The sequence below is a fragment of the Pelecanus crispus genome, chromosome 2 (assembly GCF_030463565.1).
Source record: "Pelecanus crispus isolate bPelCri1 chromosome 2, bPelCri1.pri, whole genome shotgun sequence".
Lineage (NCBI taxonomy): Eukaryota > Metazoa > Chordata > Aves > Pelecaniformes > Pelecanidae > Pelecanus > Pelecanus crispus.
This window is the reverse complement of record NC_134644.1, coordinates 174,812,159-174,831,767: the sequence shown is the minus strand read 5'-3', so window position 1 is coordinate 174,831,767 and position 19,609 is coordinate 174,812,159. Positions and strand designations below refer to the sequence as shown.

General features: G+C 58.6%; 4 protein-coding genes across 4 annotated transcripts; all 4 read left to right on the top strand.

Annotated features, from left to right (window-relative positions):
- Positions 1 to 3,470: 3,470 nt before the first annotated feature.
- Positions 3,471 to 3,776, top strand: LOC142592853 (feather keratin 2-like). Its single transcript, XM_075704564.1, has one exon. It carries the CDS (start codon positions 3,471 to 3,473, stop codon positions 3,774 to 3,776), a length of 306 nt encoding a protein of 101 aa, XP_075560679.1.
- A 4,280-nt stretch (positions 3,777 to 8,056) lies between these two features.
- LOC142592939 (feather keratin 2-like) lies at positions 8,057 to 8,362 on the top strand. Its single transcript, XM_075705638.1, has one exon. The coding sequence runs from the start codon at positions 8,057 to 8,059 to the stop codon at positions 8,360 to 8,362; it is 306 nt and encodes a 101-aa protein (XP_075561753.1).
- Positions 8,363 to 12,642: 4,280 nt separating this feature from the next.
- Positions 12,643 to 12,948, top strand: LOC142592850 (feather keratin 2-like). The gene has a single exon (XM_075704524.1). The coding sequence runs from the start codon at positions 12,643 to 12,645 to the stop codon at positions 12,946 to 12,948; it is 306 nt and encodes a 101-aa protein (XP_075560639.1).
- Positions 12,949 to 17,228: 4,280 nt separating this feature from the next.
- On the top strand, positions 17,229 to 17,534 carry LOC142592927 (feather keratin 2-like). The gene has a single exon (XM_075705478.1). The coding sequence runs from the start codon at positions 17,229 to 17,231 to the stop codon at positions 17,532 to 17,534; it is 306 nt and encodes a 101-aa protein (XP_075561593.1).
- Positions 17,535 to 19,609: the final 2,075 nt, after the last annotated feature.

Sequence of the window (19,609 nt, the reverse complement as noted above, 5' to 3'; positions counted from 1 at the left end):
AAGGAAACGCCGGAGATCACCTAGTTCAATGCAACCTGCTCAAGCAGGGTCAGCTCGAGCAGGCTCTCCACGACCATGGCCAGTCAGCTTTTCAGTCTCTCCAAGCATGGAGACTCCCAATACCTCTCTGCACAACCGCTTCCACTGCTTCACCACCCTCGCACTGAAAAACCCTTGCCTTCGCTGCCAAGGAAATGCCACGTCTTTGCAGCTTTCTCCATTCCCCCTTGCCCTGGCCGTGGGCACCCATCAGAAGGGCCTGACGCCCCTCAAATCATTCCCTCCCATCCCAGATTTAGACCTATCGATGACATCTCCCCGGCGCAGCCCTGCCTCCTGCCTGAAAAGCCTCCCAGCTCTCTCAGCTTCTCCTCGTGGGAAGGATGCTCCACTCCTTTCAGCGTCTTGGCGGCCCTGCACCAAACGCGCTCCAACAAGTCCATGTCCTTCTTCCACCTGGGAGCCTTCAACGGGACACGGGATTCCACACGGGGCCTCACCAGCGCTGAAGAGAGAGCAAGATCACCTCCTCCAACCTGCTGGCAACGCTCTTCCCAACGCCACCATCGAGACTCCGGGGCTCTTCTGCCGCAAGGGTGCACGGCTGCCTCGCACTCACCTTGTTCTCCACCAGCACCACAAAGTCGTGCTCAGCAAAGCTGCTGTCCAGGCTATCGGCCCCCAGCATGGCCTGCTGCCCAGCGCCATTCCTCCCCAGAGGCAGGACTTTGCCTTTCCCCCTCTTCAACTTCAGCAGATTCCTCTCCCTCCCGGTCTCCAGAACCTCCACATCCCTGTCAATGCTGGCACAACCAGACGGTGCATCAGACACTCCTCCACATTTTGCATCCTCTCACAACTTGCTGACGGGGGCACTCCGTCCCACTGACCGTGTCACTGAGGACGATGTTGAACAGTGTTGGCCACAACGATCCAAGTCCTGGGCTACACCACTTGAGAATTGCCTCCAGATGCACTTTGGGCCACTCATCACAAGCCTCTGGGACCAGACCTTCAGCCACTTTGCACTCCACCTCACTGGCACCTTACGCACCCCCTACTCTCCTGGCTTGTCTAGCAGCACGCAAGGGGAGGAAGCATCAAAGGCTTCAGTAAAAGCTTGAGGTAAACACCAGACGTGGCGCTCTCCTCCCCCACAAAGCGACTCACGTCAACGTAGGGAGACACGGAGGTCAGAAAGCACGATTTCCCCTTCGTAAATGCATGCCGACAAGGCCCCATCACCTCCTTGTCCTTCCTGGCCTTGGCAGCTCTTTCCGGGTGCATTTCCTCCATCAGCTTCACATGAAACAGGGGCAGCATCTCCAGCCTCTACTGTCCCAGAGCCTCCCTCTTCAGCTTCTTCAAGATACAAGGGGTATGAGCTTTCTTCCAGGAACTGCCCACAGGCACCATGACCTTTCCAAGCTAGTGGAGAGCGATACCCCAAGGACAGCAGTCAGCACCCTCCGCTTTCGGGCATGCAACCCATCAGGCCCTGGGGACTTACGTGCACCCAGTCACACAGCACTCCTTCTTACCTCTTCTCATCTTCCTCGCCAACAAGCACTGCTCGCCTGACAAACAGCCTGCAAACGCTCACCTCGGCTCAACTGGGGCACGCCTTGCCATTCATCAACCCTTCCGCAACCATCCATCACCACCAGGGCCTCGGCTCTGCAGCCACGTGCTGCATGCTTGCCTCCAACTCCCCTCGCCAATCTCCAAATCCTCTTTCTGCCCGTCACACGCTGCGCAGAGAAATGGCCTCACCCCTCAGAGCTCACCCCAACACCACAACAAAAACCCTGCCTTCAACAGCCTTCCCCGCCTGACGCTCCCACTCGCCCTCTGCTTCTCGCCACACTCACGGGCTCTCCAGAAACTCACCTGCCCTTGCAGGGTGCCCCGTGTACAATCAGAGAGTCATTTGGGTTGGAAAACACCTTTAACATAATCGACCGCCACCGTTAACCTAACACAACCAAGTCCAACACTAAACCATGGCCCTAAGCCCCATGCCTCCACGTCTTTTCGATACCTCCCGCAATGATGACTCAACCACTTCCCTGGGCAGCCTGTTCCAGTGCTTCATAACCCTCTCAGTGAAGACATTTTTTGTAACAACCAAACTAAACCTCCCCTGGCGCAACTTGAGGCTCTTGCCTCTCGTCCTATCACTTCTTACTAGGGATAACAGACTGACACCCACCTCGCTACAACCTCCTGTCCGGTACTTGTACAGAGCGATAAGGTCTCCCTCAGCCGCCTTTTCCAGCAAAATAAACACACCCACTTCTCCCAACCACTCTTCCTAAGTCTTGAGGCTCTACATCCTTCACTGGCTTTGTTGCTCTTCTTTGGACGCATCACCCAGAGACCAAGCACCGCGTCACGCCAGAGCTCACGCCGCAAACATGACAAACCCAGCTAAGGGGAGTGCTACGGAAGGGCCAACACAAGCCTTTGGGGACTGCGGCAGGCCTCACCACAGCACAGGGCTGCCGAGCGCTCAACCAGGGCTGCCAGGACAGCCTCCTGCTCTCGTAAGCAGCCCTCCTCTGCCTGCTTGCGCTGCCACCCCCACGGAAGGCCCCACACGCGCACAAGCCCAAACAGGCACGCTCCTTTCTCCCACCTACAACCTTACAAGCAACAGGGCCACTAGGGCACCCACACGGCACACCCAACGACTGGGAAAGGCCAAGCCTAAAGACAGGCTTAGTGAGCTGGCAGGAAGGTGGAGCGGGACCGAACGCCATGGAAGAGGCAGCCCCTCACGCCCCACACACCTCCAGAGCCCACACCAGCCTGACAGGCCTGCGACAAAATGGGGCCCCTCTTCACGACGCACCCACAAACCACACCACACAAATGCCATGACATGACCTCACTGACAAGACGACACCCCACCTCTCCTATGCTTTGGTCAGGTCTTCTGCCCGCCCTGACACGCACCATCAACACCAAGCCTTTGCCCTCTAATACTCGCACTTAAAAGCTGCCGACAGGCTCAAGTGGACGCATCCTCAAGAGGAGAACATGAAATTGCAGAACTGCGGCAACAAAGACACGCCCCACCTCATTACTCCCCAGGCTGTGGCACGCAAAAGCTGCTTGCTGCAAAAGGCTCTCATGCGCAAAGCCTGGCCCGCCCCTCCCGGACCAGCATAAAAGACGCACCAGCGCCTCTCTCCCTCACACACTTCTCCTCACCCCTTCTCCTCCAACGTCAACAAGGTGAGCCCCAACCCCCTTCTCCTCCTTTCTCCTGCCCCACCTGGCCCCTCTCTCCCACCACCCTCTGCCCACACCTTCACCAGCCACAAAGCCTCCCCACCGCCACGCTCCCCACCGCCACACAACACGCCTCCACGCTCCCCTGCCCTCCTGCAGCACCGCTCCTCGCACCCCCACGCCCCTCCGCTTCCTCAACACCCTCTCTTCCAGGGACCCTCCGCACCACAGACATGGCCTGCTACGACCTCTGCAACCCCTGCGGACCCACCCCGCTGGCTAACAGCTGCAACGAGCCCTGCGTCAGGCAGTGCGAGGACTCCCGCGTCGTCATCCAGCCTTCCACCGTGGTGGTCACCCTGCCAGGGCCCATCCTCAGCTCCTTCCCCCAGAACACCGCCGTCGGATCCTCCACATCGGCTGCCGTGGGCAGCGCTCTCAGCGCCCAGGGAGTGCCCATCTCCGGCGGCTTCGGCTACGGCTACGGCTTCGGAGGCCTGGGCTGCTTCGGCGCCAGAAGAGCCTGCTACCCCTGCTAAGGGCCCTCGCCACCACCCCTGACACCAGCCACCCACCCCCTGGGAGCCACTTCATGGACTGAGGACGCACCGACGCGCTCTTGCTCGCACGCGGACCTGCCGTCCACACCTCTTCCTCTTCAGGCACCAAGCAAGGAAGCAGGGAAGGGGCTAGCACGGGCTGCCTGGAAACATGGCCCGTGTACATCCTCCTCTTCTCCCACTTCCTTCGTGGCGTCGCCCCTTCTGCTGCGTTAACTACTCTCTGCTGCAAACACCTTCTCACAAGACAAAGACCACTGGGGACCTCTGCTGTGCCGCTCCCACTGCGGGGCAGGAAGACCTCGGCGATCTGGCACAATCCACTCACGCAAAGGATTTTGTCTTATGGTTGCCCTACTTGCACCTCAGACTGGCTCTGCCCCACTCGGCGCTCCTGCCTTTTCACTCTTTTGCCTCAATAAAGATGTTCTGCATGCCAGCCTCAGACGCCTCCTCTTCCTTTCTTCTCCCAACGCTCTTCCAGCCTCACCCGGCACAAAGCCAGGGCTCAACAGGCCATTGCAATGCGTGCAAAAGGGACACTAGACCTCCCTTAGGAAGTATGACCCCAGCAACAACAACAGCACAGACCAGCAAAGCAGGGCTGCCAGCCCACCACACAAGCCCTTCACTTGCTCAAACAAAGCCTTGCATACGCTAATGCACGTCTACCCAGGCCTCTGACGCAAGATCCCCACAGCAGCACACACCTCAACAACTCTCTTCCCAGCACAACTCGCTGGCCAGCACAGCAAGCACAATCACAACAAACAGAATCATTTAGATAACAAGGAAACGCCGGAGATCACCTAGTTCAATGCAACCTCCTCAAGCAGGGTCAGCTCGAGCAGGCTCTCCACGACCATGGCCAGTCAGCTTTTCAGTCTCTCCAAGCATGGAGACTCCCAATACCTCTCTGCACAACCGCTTCCACTGCTTCACCACCCTCGCACTGAAAAACCCTTGCCTTCGCTGCCAAGGAAATGCCACGTCTTTGCAGCTTTCTCCATTCCCCCTTGCCCTGGCCGTGGGCACCCATCAGAAGGGCCTGACGCCCCTCAAATCATTCCCTCCCATCCCAGATTTAGACCTATCGATGACATCTCCCCGGCGCAGCCCTGCCTCCTGCCTGAAAAGCCTCCCAGCTCTCTCAGCTTCTCCTCGTGGGAAGGATGCTCCACTCCTTTCAGCGTCTTGGCGGCCCTGCACCAAACGCGCTCCAACAAGTCCATGTCCTTCTTCCACCTGGGAGCCTTCAACGGGACACGGGATTCCACACGGGGCCTCACCAGCGCTGAAGAGAGAGCAAGATCACCTCCTCCAACCTGCTGGCAACGCTCTTCCCAACGCCACCATCGAGACTCCGGGGCTCTTCTGCCGCAAGGGTGCACGGCTGCCTCGCACTCACCTTGTTCTCCACCAGCACCACAAAGTCGTGCTCAGCAAAGCTGCTGTCCAGGCTATCGGCCCCCAGCATGGCCTGCTGCCCAGCGCCATTCCTCCCCAGAGGCAGGACTTTGCCTTTCCCCCTCTTCAACTTCAGCAGATTCCTCTCCCTCCCGGTCTCCAGAACCTCCACATCCCTGTCAATGCTGGCACAACCAGACGGTGCATCAGACACTCCTCCACATTTTGCATCCTCTCACAACTTGCTGACGGGGGCACTCCGTCCCACTGACCGTGTCACTGAGGACGATGTTGAACAGTGTTGGCCACAACGATCCAAGTCCTGGGCTACACCACTTGAGAATTGCCTCCAGATGCACTTTGGGCCACTCATCACAAGCCTCTGGGACCAGACCTTCAGCCACTTTGCACTCCACCTCACTGGCACCTTACGCACCCCCTACTCTCCTGGCTTGTCTAGCAGCACGCAAGGGGAGGAAGCATCAAAGGCTTCAGTAAAAGCTTGAGGTAAACACCAGACGTGGCGCTCTCCTCCCCCACAAAGCGACTCACGTCAACGTAGGGAGACACGGAGGTCAGAAAGCACGATTTCCCCTTCGTAAATGCATGCCGACAAGGCCCCATCACCTCCTTGTCCTTCCTGGCCTTGGCAGCTCTTTCCGGGTGCATTTCCTCCATCAGCTTCACATGAAACAGGGGCAGCATCTCCAGCCTCTACTGTCCCAGAGCCTCCCTCTTCAGCTTCTTCAAGATACAAGGGGTATGAGCTTTCTTCCAGGAACTGCCCACAGGCACCATGACCTTTCCAAGCTAGTGGAGAGCGATACCCCAAGGACAGCAGTCAGCACCCTCCGCTTTCGGGCATGCAACCCATCAGGCCCTGGGGACTTACGTGCACCCAGTCACACAGCACTCCTTCTTACCTCTTCTCATCTTCCTCGCCAACAAGCACTGCTCGCCTGACAAACAGCCTGCAAACGCTCACCTCGGCTCAACTGGGGCACGCCTTGCCATTCATCAACCCTTCCGCATCCATCCATCACCACCAGGGCCTCGGCTCTGCAGCCACGTGCTGCATGCTTGCCTCCAACTCCCCTCGCCAATCTCCAAATCCTCTTTCTGCCCGTCACACGCTGCGCAGAGAAATGGCCTCACCCCTCAGAGCTCACCCCAACACCACAACAAAAACCCTGCCTTCAACAGCCTTCCCCGCCTGACGCTCCCACTCGCCCTCTGCTTCTCGCCACACTCACGGGCTCTCCAGAAACTCACCTGCCCTTGCAGGGTGCCCCGTGTACAATCAGAGAGTCATTTGGGTTGGAAAACACCTTTAACATAATCGACCGCCACCGTTAACCTAACACAACCAAGTCCAACACTAAACCATGGCCCTAAGCCCCATGCCTCCACGTCTTTTCGATACCTCCCGCAATGATGACTCAACCACTTCCCTGGGCAGCCTGTTCCAGTGCTTCATAACCCTCTCAGTGAAGACATTTTTTGTAACAACCAAACTAAACCTCCCCTGGCGCAACTTGAGGCTCTTGCCTCTCGTCCTATCACTTCTTACTAGGGATAACAGACTGACACCCACCTCGCTACAACCTCCTGTCCGGTACTTGTACAGAGCGATAAGGTCTCCCTCAGCCGCCTTTTCCAGCAAAATAAACACACCCACTTCTCCCAACCACTCTTCCTAAGTCTTGAGGCTCTACATCCTTCACTGGCTTTGTTGCTCTTCTTTGGACGCATCACCCAGAGACCAAGCACCGCGTCACGCCAGAGCTCACGCCGCAAACATGACAAACCCAGCTAAGGGGAGTGCTACGGAAGGGCCAACACAAGCCTTTGGGGACTGCGGCAGGCCTCACCACAGCACAGGGCTGCCGAGCGCTCAACCAGGGCTGCCAGGACAGCCTCCTGCTCTCGTAAGCAGCCCTCCTCTGCCTGCTTGCGCTGCCACCCCCACGGAAGGCCCCACACGCGCACAAGCCCAAACAGGCACGCTCCTTTCTCCCACCTACAACCTTACAAGCAACAGGGCCACTAGGGCACCCACACGGCACACCCAACGACTGGGAAAGGCCAAGCCTAAAGACAGGCTTAGTGAGCTGGCAGGAAGGTGGAGCGGGACCGAACGCCATGGAAGAGGCAGCCCCTCACGCCCCACACACCTCCAGAGCCCACACCAGCCTGACAGGCCTGCGACAAAATGGGGCCCCTCTTCACGACGCACCCACAAACCACACCACACAAATGCCATGACATGACCTCACTGACAAGACGACACCCCACCTCTCCTATGCTTTGGTCAGGTCTTCTGCCCGCCCTGACACGCACCATCAACACCAAGCCTTTGCCCTCTAATACTCGCACTTAAAAGCTGCCGACAGGCTCAAGTGGACGCATCCTCAAGAGGAGAACATGAAATTGCAGAACTGCGGCAACAAAGACACGCCCCACCTCATTACTCCCCAGGCTGTGGCACGCAAAAGCTGCTTGCTGCAAAAGGCTCTCATGCGCAAAGCCTGGCCCGCCCCTCCCGGACCAGCATAAAAGACGCACCAGCGCCTCTCTCCCTCACACACTTCTCCTCACCCCTTCTCCTCCAACGTCAACAAGGTGAGCCCCAACCCCCTTCTCCTCCTTTCTCCTGCCCCACCTGGCCCCTCTCTCCCACCACCCTCTGCCCACACCTTCACCAGCCACAAAGCCTCCCCACCGCCACGCTCCCCACCGCCACACAACACGCCTCCACGCTCCCCTGCCCTCCTGCAGCACCGCTCCTCGCACCCCCACGCCCCTCCGCTTCCTCAACACCCTCTCTTCCAGGGACCCTCCGCACCACAGACATGGCCTGCTACGACCTCTGCAACCCCTGCGGACCCACCCCGCTGGCTAACAGCTGCAACGAGCCCTGCGTCAGGCAGTGCGAGGACTCCCGCGTCGTCATCCAGCCTCCCGCCGTGCTGGTCACCCTGCCAGGGCCCATCCTCAGCTCCTTCCCCCAGAACACCGCCGTCGGATCCTCCACATCGGCTGCCGTGGGCAGCGCTCTCAGCGCCCAGGGAGTGCCCATCTCCGGCGGCTTCGGCTACGGCTACGGCTTCGGAGGCCTGGGCTGCTTCGGCGCCAGAAGAGCCTGCTACCCCTGCTAAGGGCCCTCGCCACCACCCCTGACACCAGCCACCCACCCCCTGGGAGCCACTTCATGGACTGAGGACGCACCGACGCGCTCTTGCTCGCACGCGGACCTGCCGTCCACACCTCTTCCTCTTCAGGCACCAAGCAAGGAAGCAGGGAAGGGGCTAGCACGGGCTGCCTGGAAACATGGCCCGTGTACATCCTCCTCTTCTCCCACTTCCTTCGTGGCGTCGCCCCTTCTGCTGCGTTAACTACTCTCTGCTGCAAACACCTTCTCACAAGACAAAGACCACCGGGGACCTCTGCTGTGCCGCTCCCACTGCGGGGCAGGAAGACCTCGGCGATCTGGCACAATCCACTCACGCAAAGGATTTTGTCTTATGGTTGCCCTACTTGCACCTCAGACTGGCTCTGCCCCACTCGGCGCTCCTGCCTTTTCACTCTTTTGCCTCAATAAAGATGTTCTGCATGCCAGCCTCAGACGCCTCCTCTTCCTTTCTTCTCCCAACGCTCTTCCAGCCTCACCCGGCACAAAGCCAGGGCTCAACAGGCCATTGCAATGCGTGCAAAAGGGACACTAGACCTCCCTTAGGAAGTATGACCCCAGCAACAACAACAGCACAGACCAGCAAAGCAGGGCTGCCAGCCCACCACACAAGCCCTTCACTTGCTCAAACAAAGCCTTGCATACGCTAATGCACGTCTACCCAGGCCTCTGACGCAAGATCCCCACAGCAGCACACACCTCAACAACTCTCTTCCCAGCACAACTCGCTGGCCAGCACAGCAAGCACAATCACAACAAACAGAATCATTTAGATAACAAGGAAACGCCGGAGATCACCTAGTTCAATGCAACCTCCTCAAGCAGGGTCAGCTCGAGCAGGCTCTCCACGACCATGGCCAGTCAGCTTTTCAGTCTCTCCAAGCATGGAGACTCCCAATACCTCTCTGCACAACCGCTTCCACTGCTTCACCACCCTCGCACTGAAAAACCCTTGCCTTCGCTGCCAAGGAAATGCCACGTCTTTGCAGCTTTCTCCATTCCCCCTTGCCCTGGCCGTGGGCACCCATCAGAAGGGCCTGACGCCCCTCAAATCATTCCCTCCCATCCCAGATTTAGACCTATCGATGACATCTCCCCGGCGCAGCCCTGCCTCCTGCCTGAAAAGCCTCCCAGCTCTCTCAGCTTCTCCTCGTGGGAAGGATGCTCCACTCCTTTCAGCGTCTTGGCGGCCCTGCACCAAACGCGCTCCAACAAGTCCATGTCCTTCTTCCACCTGGGAGCCTTCAACGGGACACGGGATTCCACACGGGGCCTCACCAGCGCTGAAGAGAGAGCAAGATCACCTCCTCCAACCTGCTGGCAACGCTCTTCCCAACGCCACCATCGAGACTCCGGGGCTCTTCTGCCGCAAGGGTGCACGGCTGCCTCGCACTCACCTTGTTCTCCACCAGCACCACAAAGTCGTGCTCAGCAAAGCTGCTGTCCAGGCTATCGGCCCCCAGCATGGCCTGCTGCCCAGCGCCATTCCTCCCCAGAGGCAGGACTTTGCCTTTCCCCCTCTTCAACTTCAGCAGATTCCTCTCCCTCCCGGTCTCCAGAACCTCCACATCCCTGTCAATGCTGGCACAACCAGACGGTGCATCAGACACTCCTCCACATTTTGCATCCTCTCACAACTTGCTGACGGGGGCACTCCGTCCCACTGACCGTGTCACTGAGGACGATGTTGAACAGTGTTGGCCACAACGATCCAAGTCCTGGGCTACACCACTTGAGAATTGCCTCCAGATGCACTTTGGGCCACTCATCACAAGCCTCTGGGACCAGACCTTCAGCCACTTTGCACTCCACCTCACTGGCACCTTACGCACCCCCTACTCTCCTGGCTTGTCTAGCAGCACGCAAGGGGAGGAAGCATCAAAGGCTTCAGTAAAAGCTTGAGGTAAACACCAGACGTGGCGCTCTCCTCCCCCACAAAGCGACTCACGTCAACGTAGGGAGACACGGAGGTCAGAAAGCACGATTTCCCCTTCGTAAATGCATGCCGACAAGGCCCCATCACCTCCTTGTCCTTCCTGGCCTTGGCAGCTCTTTCCGGGTGCATTTCCTCCATCAGCTTCACATGAAACAGGGGCAGCATCTCCAGCCTCTACTGTCCCAGAGCCTCCCTCTTCAGCTTCTTCAAGATACAAGGGGTATGAGCTTTCTTCCAGGAACTGCCCACAGGCACCATGACCTTTCCAAGCTAGTGGAGAGCGATACCCCAAGGACAGCAGTCAGCACCCTCCGCTTTCGGGCATGCAACCCATCAGGCCCTGGGGACTTACGTGCACCCAGTCACACAGCACTCCTTCTTACCTCTTCTCATCTTCCTCGCCAACAAGCACTGCTCGCCTGACAAACAGCCTGCAAACGCTCACCTCGGCTCAACTGGGGCACGCCTTGCCATTCATCAACCCTTCCGCAACCATCCATCACCACCAGGGCCTCGGCTCTGCAGCCACGTGCTGCATGCTTGCCTCCAACTCCCCTCGCCAATCTCCAAATCCTCTTTCTGCCCGTCACACGCTGCGCAGAGAAATGGCCTCACCCCTCAGAGCTCACCCCAACACCACAACAAAAACCCTGCCTTCAACAGCCTTCCCCGCCTGACGCTCCCACTCGCCCTCTGCTTCTCGCCACACTCACGGGCTCTCCAGAAACTCACCTGCCCTTGCAGGGTGCCCCGTGTACAATCAGAGAGTCATTTGGGTTGGAAAACACCTTTAACATAATCGACCGCCACCGTTAACCTAACACAACCAAGTCCAACACTAAACCATGGCCCTAAGCCCCATGCCTCCACGTCTTTTCGATACCTCCCGCAATGATGACTCAACCACTTCCCTGGGCAGCCTGTTCCAGTGCTTCATAACCCTCTCAGTGAAGACATTTTTTGTAACAACCAAACTAAACCTCCCCTGGCGCAACTTGAGGCTCTTGCCTCTCGTCCTATCACTTCTTACTAGGGATAACAGACTGACACCCACCTCGCTACAACCTCCTGTCCGGTACTTGTACAGAGCGATAAGGTCTCCCTCAGCCGCCTTTTCCAGCAAAATAAACACACCCACTTCTCCCAACCACTCTTCCTAAGTCTTGAGGCTCTACATCCTTCACTGGCTTTGTTGCTCTTCTTTGGACGCATCACCCAGAGACCAAGCACCGCGTCACGCCAGAGCTCACGCCGCAAACATGACAAACCCAGCTAAGGGGAGTGCTACGGAAGGGCCAACACAAGCCTTTGGGGACTGCGGCAGGCCTCACCACAGCACAGGGCTGCCGAGCGCTCAACCAGGGCTGCCAGGACAGCCTCCTGCTCTCGTAAGCAGCCCTCCTCTGCCTGCTTGCGCTGCCACCCCCACGGAAGGCCCCACACGCGCACAAGCCCAAACAGGCACGCTCCTTTCTCCCACCTACAACCTTACAAGCAACAGGGCCACTAGGGCACCCACACGGCACACCCAACGACTGGGAAAGGCCAAGCCTAAAGACAGGCTTAGTGAGCTGGCAGGAAGGTGGAGCGGGACCGAACGCCATGGAAGAGGCAGCCCCTCACGCCCCACACACCTCCAGAGCCCACACCAGCCTGACAGGCCTGCGACAAAATGGGGCCCCTCTTCACGACGCACCCACAAACCACACCACACAAATGCCATGACATGACCTCACTGACAAGACGACACCCCACCTCTCCTATGCTTTGGTCAGGTCTTCTGCCCGCCCTGACACGCACCATCAACACCAAGCCTTTGCCCTCTAATACTCGCACTTAAAAGCTGCCGACAGGCTCAAGTGGACGCATCCTCAAGAGGAGAACATGAAATTGCAGAACTGCGGCAACAAAGACACGCCCCACCTCATTACTCCCCAGGCTGTGGCACGCAAAAGCTGCTTGCTGCAAAAGGCTCTCATGCGCAAAGCCTGGCCCGCCCCTCCCGGACCAGCATAAAAGACGCACCAGCGCCTCTCTCCCTCACACACTTCTCCTCACCCCTTCTCCTCCAACGTCAACAAGGTGAGCCCCAACCCCCTTCTCCTCCTTTCTCCTGCCCCACCTGGCCCCTCTCTCCCACCACCCTCTGCCCACACCTTCACCAGCCACAAAGCCTCCCCACCGCCACGCTCCCCACCGCCACACAACACGCCTCCACGCTCCCCTGCCCTCCTGCAGCACCGCTCCTCGCACCCCCACGCCCCTCCGCTTCCTCAACACCCTCTCTTCCAGGGACCCTCCGCACCACAGACATGGCCTGCTACGACCTCTGCAACCCCTGCGGACCCACCCCGCTGGCTAACAGCTGCAACGAGCCCTGCGTCAGGCAGTGCGAGGACTCCCGCGTCGTCATCCAGCCTTCCACCGTGGTGGTCACCCTGCCAGGGCCCATCCTCAGCTCCTTCCCCCAGAACACCGCCGTCGGATCCTCCACATCGGCTGCCGTGGGCAGCGCTCTCAGCGCCCAGGGAGTGCCCATCTCCGGCGGCTTCGGCTACGGCTACGGCTTCGGAGGCCTGGGCTGCTTCGGCGCCAGAAGAGCCTGCTACCCCTGCTAAGGGCCCTCGCCACCACCCCTGACACCAGCCACCCACCCCCTGGGAGCCACTTCATGGACTGAGGACGCACCGACGCGCTCTTGCTCGCACGCGGACCTGCCGTCCACACCTCTTCCTCTTCAGGCACCAAGCAAGGAAGCAGGGAAGGGGCTAGCATGGGCTGCCTGGAAACATGGCCCGTGTACATCCTCCTCTTCTCCCACTTCCTTCGTGGCGTCGCCCCTTCTGCTGCGTTAACTACTCTCTGCTGCAAACACCTTCTCACAAGACAAAGACCACTGGGGACCTCTGCTGTGCCGCTCCCACTGCGGGGCAGGAAGACCTCGGCGATCTGGCACAATCCACTCACGCAAAGGATTTTGTCTTATGGTTGCCCTACTTGCACCTCAGACTGGCTCTGCCCCACTCGGCGCTCCTGCCTTTTCACTCTTTTGCCTCAATAAAGATGTTCTGCATGCCAGCCTCAGACGCCTCCTCTTCCTTTCTTCTCCCAACGCTCTTCCAGCCTCACCCGGCACAAAGCCAGGGCTCAACAGGCCATTGCAATGCGTGCAAAAGGGACACTAGACCTCCCTTAGGAAGTATGACCCCAGCAACAACAACAGCACAGACCAGCAAAGCAGGGCTGCCAGCCCACCACACAAGCCCTTCACTTGCTCAAACAAAGCCTTGCATACGCTAATGCACGTCTACCCAGGCCTCTGACGCAAGATCCCCACAGCAGCACACACCTCAACAACTCTCTTCCCAGCACAACTCGCTGGCCAGCACAGCAAGCACAATCACAACAAACAGAATCATTTAGATAACAAGGAAACGCCGGAGATCACCTAGTTCAATGCAACCTCCTCAAGCAGGGTCAGCTCGAGCAGGCTCTCCACGACCATGGCCAGTCAGCTTTTCAGTCTCTCCAAGCATGGAGACTCCCAATACCTCTCTGCACAACCGCTTCCACTGCTTCACCACCCTCGCACTGAAAAACCCTTGCCTTCGCTGCCAAGGAAATGCCACGTCTTTGCAGCTTTCTCCATTCCCCCTTGCCCTGGCCGTGGGCACCCATCAGAAGGGCCTGACGCCCCTCAAATCATTCCCTCCCATCCCAGATTTAGACCTATCGATGACATCTCCCCGGCGCAGCCCTGCCTCCTGCCTGAAAAGCCTCCCAGCTCTCTCAGCTTCTCCTCGTGGGAAGGATGCTCCACTCCTTTCAGCGTCTTGGCGGCCCTGCACCAAACGCGCTCCAACAAGTCCATGTCCTTCTTCCACCTGGGAGCCTTCAACGGGACACGGGATTCCACACGGGGCCTCACCAGCGCTGAAGAGAGAGCAAGATCACCTCCTCCAACCTGCTGGCAACGCTCTTCCCAACGCCACCATCGAGACTCCGGGGCTCTTCTGCCGCAAGGGTGCACGGCTGCCTCGCACTCACCTTGTTCTCCACCAGCACCACAAAGTCGTGCTCAGCAAAGCTGCTGTCCAGGCTATCGGCCCCCAGCATGGCCTGCTGCCCAGCGCCATTCCTCCCCAGAGGCAGGACTTTGCCTTTCCCCCTCTTCAACTTCAGCAGATTCCTCTCCCTCCCGGTCTCCAGAACCTCCACATCCCTGTCAATGCTGGCACAACCAGACGGTGCCTCAGACACTCCTCCACATTTTGCATCCTCTCACAACTTGCTGACGGGGGCACTCCGTCCCACTGACCGTGTCACTGAGGACGATGTTGAACAGTGTTGGCCACAACGATCCAAGTCCTGGGCTACACCACTTGAGAATTGCCTCCAGATGCACTTTGGGCCACTCATCACAAGCCTCTGGGACCAGACCTTCAGCCACTTTGCACTCCACCTCACTGGCACCTTACGCACCCCCTACTCTCCTGGCTTGTCTAGCAGCACGCAAGGGGAGGAAGCATCAAAGGCTTCAGTAAAAGCTTGAGGTAAACACCAGACGTGGCGCTCTCCTCCCCCACAAAGCGACTCACGTCAACGTAGGGAGACACGGAGGTCAGAAAGCACGATTTCCCCTTCGTAAATGCATGCCGACAAGGCCCCATCACCTCCTTGTCCTTCCTGGCCTTGGCAGCTCTTTCCGGGTGCATTTCCTCCATCAGCTTCACATGAAACAGGGGCAGCATCTCCAGCCTCTACTGTCCCAGAGCCTCCCTCTTCAGCTTCTTCAAGATACAAGGGGTATGAGCTTTCTTCCAGGAACTGCCCACAGGCACCATGACCTTTCCAAGCTAGTGGAGAGCGATACCCCAAGGACAGCAGTCAGCACCCTCCGCTTTCGGGCATGCAACCCATCAGGCCCTGGGGACTTACGTGCACCCAGTCACACAGCACTCCTTCTTACCTCTTCTCATCTTCCTCGCCAACAAGCACTGCTCGCCTGACAAACAGCCTGCAAACGCTCACCTCGGCTCAACTGGGGCACGCCTTGCCATTCATCAACCCTTCCGCATCCATCCATCACCACCAGGGCCTCGGCTCTGCAGCCACGTGCTGCATGCTTGCCTCCAACTCCCCTCGCCAATCTCCAAATCCTCTTTCTGCCCGTCACACGCTGCGCAGAGAAATGGCCTCACCCCTCAGAGCTCACCCCAACACCACAACAAAAACCCTGCCTTCAACAGCCTTCCCCGCCTGACGCTCCCACTCGCCCTCTGCTTCTCGCCACACTCACGGGCTCTCCAGAAACTCACCTGCCCTTGCAGGGTGCCCCGTGTACAATCAGAGAGTCATTTGGGTTGGAAAACACCTTTAACATAATCGACCGCCACCGTTAACCTAACACAACCAAGTCCAACACTAAACCATGGCCCTAAGCCCCATGCCTCCACGTCTTTTCGATACCTCCCGCAATGATGACTCAACCACTTCCCTGGGCAGCCTGTTCCAGTGCTTCATAACCCTCTCAGTGAAGACATTTTTTGTAACAACCAAACTAAACCTCCCCTGGCGCAACTTGAGGCTCTTGCCTCTCATCCTATCACTTCTTACTAGGGATAACAGACTGACACCCACCTCGCTACAACCTCCTGTCCGGTACTTGTACAGAGCGATAAGGTCTCCCTCAGCCGCCTTTTCCAGCAAAATAAACACACCCACTTCTCCCAACCACTCTTCCTAAGTCTTGAGGCTCTACATCCTTCACTGGCTTTGTTGCTCTTCTTTGGACGCATCACCCAGAGACCAAGCACCGCGTCACGCCAGAGCTCACGCCGCAAACATGACAAACCCAGCTAAGGGGAGTGCTACGGAAGGGCCAACACAAGCCTTTGGGGACTGCGGCAGGCCTCACCACAGCACAGGGCTGCCGAGCGCTCAACCAGGGCTGCCAGGACAGCCTCCTGCTCTCGTAAGCAGCCCTCCTCTGCCTGCTTGCGCTGCCACCCCCACGGAAGGCCCCACACGCGCACAAGCCCAAACAGGCACGCTCCTTTCTCCCACCTACAACCTTACAAGCAACAGGGCCACTAGGGCACCCACACGGCACACCCAACGACTGGGAAAGGCCAAGCCTAAAGACAGGCTTAGTGAGCTGGCAGGAAGGTGGAGCGGGACCGAACGCCATGGAAGAGGCAGCCCCTCACGCCCCACACACCTCCAGAGCCCACACCAGCCTGACAGGCCTGCGACAAAATGGGGCCCATCTTCACGACGCACCCACAAACCACACCACACAAATGCCATGACATGACCTCACTGACAAGACGACACCCCACCTCTCCTATGCTTTGGTCAGGTCTTCTGCCCGCCCTGACACGCACCATCAACACCAAGCCTTTGCCCTCTAATACTCGCACTTAAAAGCTGCCGACAGGCTCAAGTGGACGCATCCTCAAGAGGAGAACATGAAATTGCAGAACTGCGGCAACAAAGACACGCCCCACCTCATTACTCCCCAGGCTGTGGCACGCAAAAGCTGCTTGCTGCAAAAGGCTCTCATGCGCAAAGCCTGGCCCGCCCCTCCCGGACCAGCATAAAAGACGCACCAGCGCCTCTCTCCCTCACACACTTCTCCTCACCCCTTCTCCTCCAACGTCAACAAGGTGAGCCCCAACCCCCTTCTCCTCCTTTCTCCTGCCCCACCTGGCCCCTCTCTCCCACCACCCTCTGCCCACACCTTCACCAGCCACAAAGCCTCCCCACCGCCACGCTCCCCACAGCCCCACAACACGCCTCCACACTCCCCTGCCCTCCTGCAGCACCGCTCCTCGCACCCCCACGCCCCTCCGCTTCCTCAACACCCTCTCTTCCAGGGACCCTCCGCACCACAGACATGGCCTGCTACGACCTCTGCAACCCCTGCGGACCCACCCCGCTGGCTAACAGCTGCAACGAGCCCTGCGTCAGGCAGTGCGAGGACTCCCGCGTCGTCATCCAGCCTCCCGCCGTGGTGGTCACCCTGCCAGGGCCCATCCTCAGCTCCTTCCCCCAGAACACCGCCGTCGGATCCTCCACATCGGCTGCCGTGGGCAGCGCTCTCAGCGCCCAGGGAGTGCCCATCTCCGGCGGCTTCGGCTACGGCTACGGCTTCGGAGGCCTGGGCTGCTTCGGCGCCAGAAGAGCCTGCTACCCCTGCTAAGGGCCCTCGCCACCACCCCTGACACCAGCCACCCACCCCCTGGGAGCCACTTCATGGACTGAGGACGCACCGACGCGCTCTTGCTCGCACGCGGACCTGCCGTCCACACCTCTTCCTCTTCAGGCACCAAGCAAGGAAGCAGGGAAGGGGCTAGCACGGGCTGCCTGGAAACATGGCCCGTGTACATCCTCCTCTTCTCCCACTTCCTTCGTGGCGTCGCCCCTTCTGCTGCGTTAACTACTCTCTGCTGCAAACACCTTCTCACAAGACAAAGACCACCGGGGACCTCTGCTGTGCCGCTCCCACTGCGGGGCAGGAAGACCTCGGCGATCTGGCACAATCCACTCACGCAAAGGATTTTGTCTTATGGTTGCCCTACTTGCACCTCAGACTGGCTCTGCCCCACTCGGCGCTCCTGCCTTTTCACTCTTTTGCCTCAATAAAGATGTTCTGCATGCCAGCCTCAGACGCCTCCTCTTCCTTTCTTCTCCCAACGCTCTTCCAGCCTCACCCGGCACAAAGCCAGGGCTCAACAGGCCATTGCAATGCGTGCAAAAGGGACACTAGACCTCCCTTAGGAAGTATGACCCCAGCAACAACAACAGCACAGACCAGCAAAGCAGGGCTGCCAGCCCACCACACAAGCCCTTCACTTGCTCAAACAAAGCCTTGCATACGCTAATGCACGTCTACCCAGGCCTCTGACGCAAGATCCCCACAGCAGCACACACCTCAACAACTCTCTTCCCAGCACAACTCGCTGGCCAGCACAGCAAGCACAATCACAACAAACAGAATCATTTAGATAACAAGGAAACGCTGGAGATCACCTAGTTCAATGCAACCTGCTCAAGCAGGGTCAGCTCGAGCAGGCTCTCCACGACCATGGCCAGTCAGCTTTTCAGTCTCTCCAAGCATGGAGACTCCCAACACCTCTCTGCACAACCGCTTCCACTGCTTCACCACCCTCGCACTGAAAAACCCTTGCCTTCGCTGCCAAGGAAATGCCACGTCTTTGCAGCTTTCTCCATTCCCCCTTGCCCTGGCCGTGGGCACCCATCAGAAGGGCCTGACGCCCCTCAAATCATTCCCTCCCATCCCAGATTTAGACCTATCGATGACATCTCCCCGGCGCAGCCCTGCCTCCTGCCTGAGAAGCCTCCCAGCTCTCTCAGCTTCTCCTCGTGGGAAGGATGCTCCACTCCTTTCAGCGTCTTGGCGGCCCTGCACCAAACGCGCTCCAACAAGTCCATGTCCTTCTTCCACCTGGGAGCCTTCAACGGGACACGGGATTCCACACGGGGCCTCACCAGCGCTGAAGAGAGAGCAAGATCACCTCCTCCAACCTGCTGGCAACGCTCTTCCCAACGCCACCATCGAGACTCCGGGGCTCTTCTGCCGCAAGGGTGCACGGCTGCCTCGCACTCACCTTGTTCTCCACCAGCACCACAAAGTCGTGCTCAGCAAAGCTGCTGTCCAGGCTATCGGCCCCCAGCATGGCCTGCTGCCCAGCGCCATTCCTCCCCAGAGGCAGGACTTTGCCTTTCCCCCTCTTCAACTTCAGCAGATTCCTCTCCCTCCCGGTCTCCAGAACCTCCACATCCCTGTCAATGCTGGCACAACCAGACGGTGCCTCAGACACTCCTCCACATTTTGCATCCTCTCACAACTTGCTGACGGGGGCACTCCGTCCCACTGACCATGTCACCGAGGACGATGTTGAACAGTGTTGGCTGCAACGATCCAAAACCTGGGCCACACCACTTGAGAATTGCCTCCAGATGCACTTTGGGCCACTCATCACAAGCCTCTGGGACCAGACCTTCAGCCACTTTGCACTCCACCTCACTGGCACCTTACGCACCCCCTACTCTCCTGGCTTGTCTAGCAGCACGCAAGGGGAGGAAGCATCAAAGGCTTCAGTAAAAGCTTGAGGTAAACACCAGACGTGGCGCTCTCCTCCCCCACAAAGCGACTCACGTCAATGTAGGGAGACACGGAGGTCAGAAAGCACGATTTCCCCTTCGTAAATGCATGCCGACAAGGCCCCATCACCTCCTTGTCCTTCCTGGCCT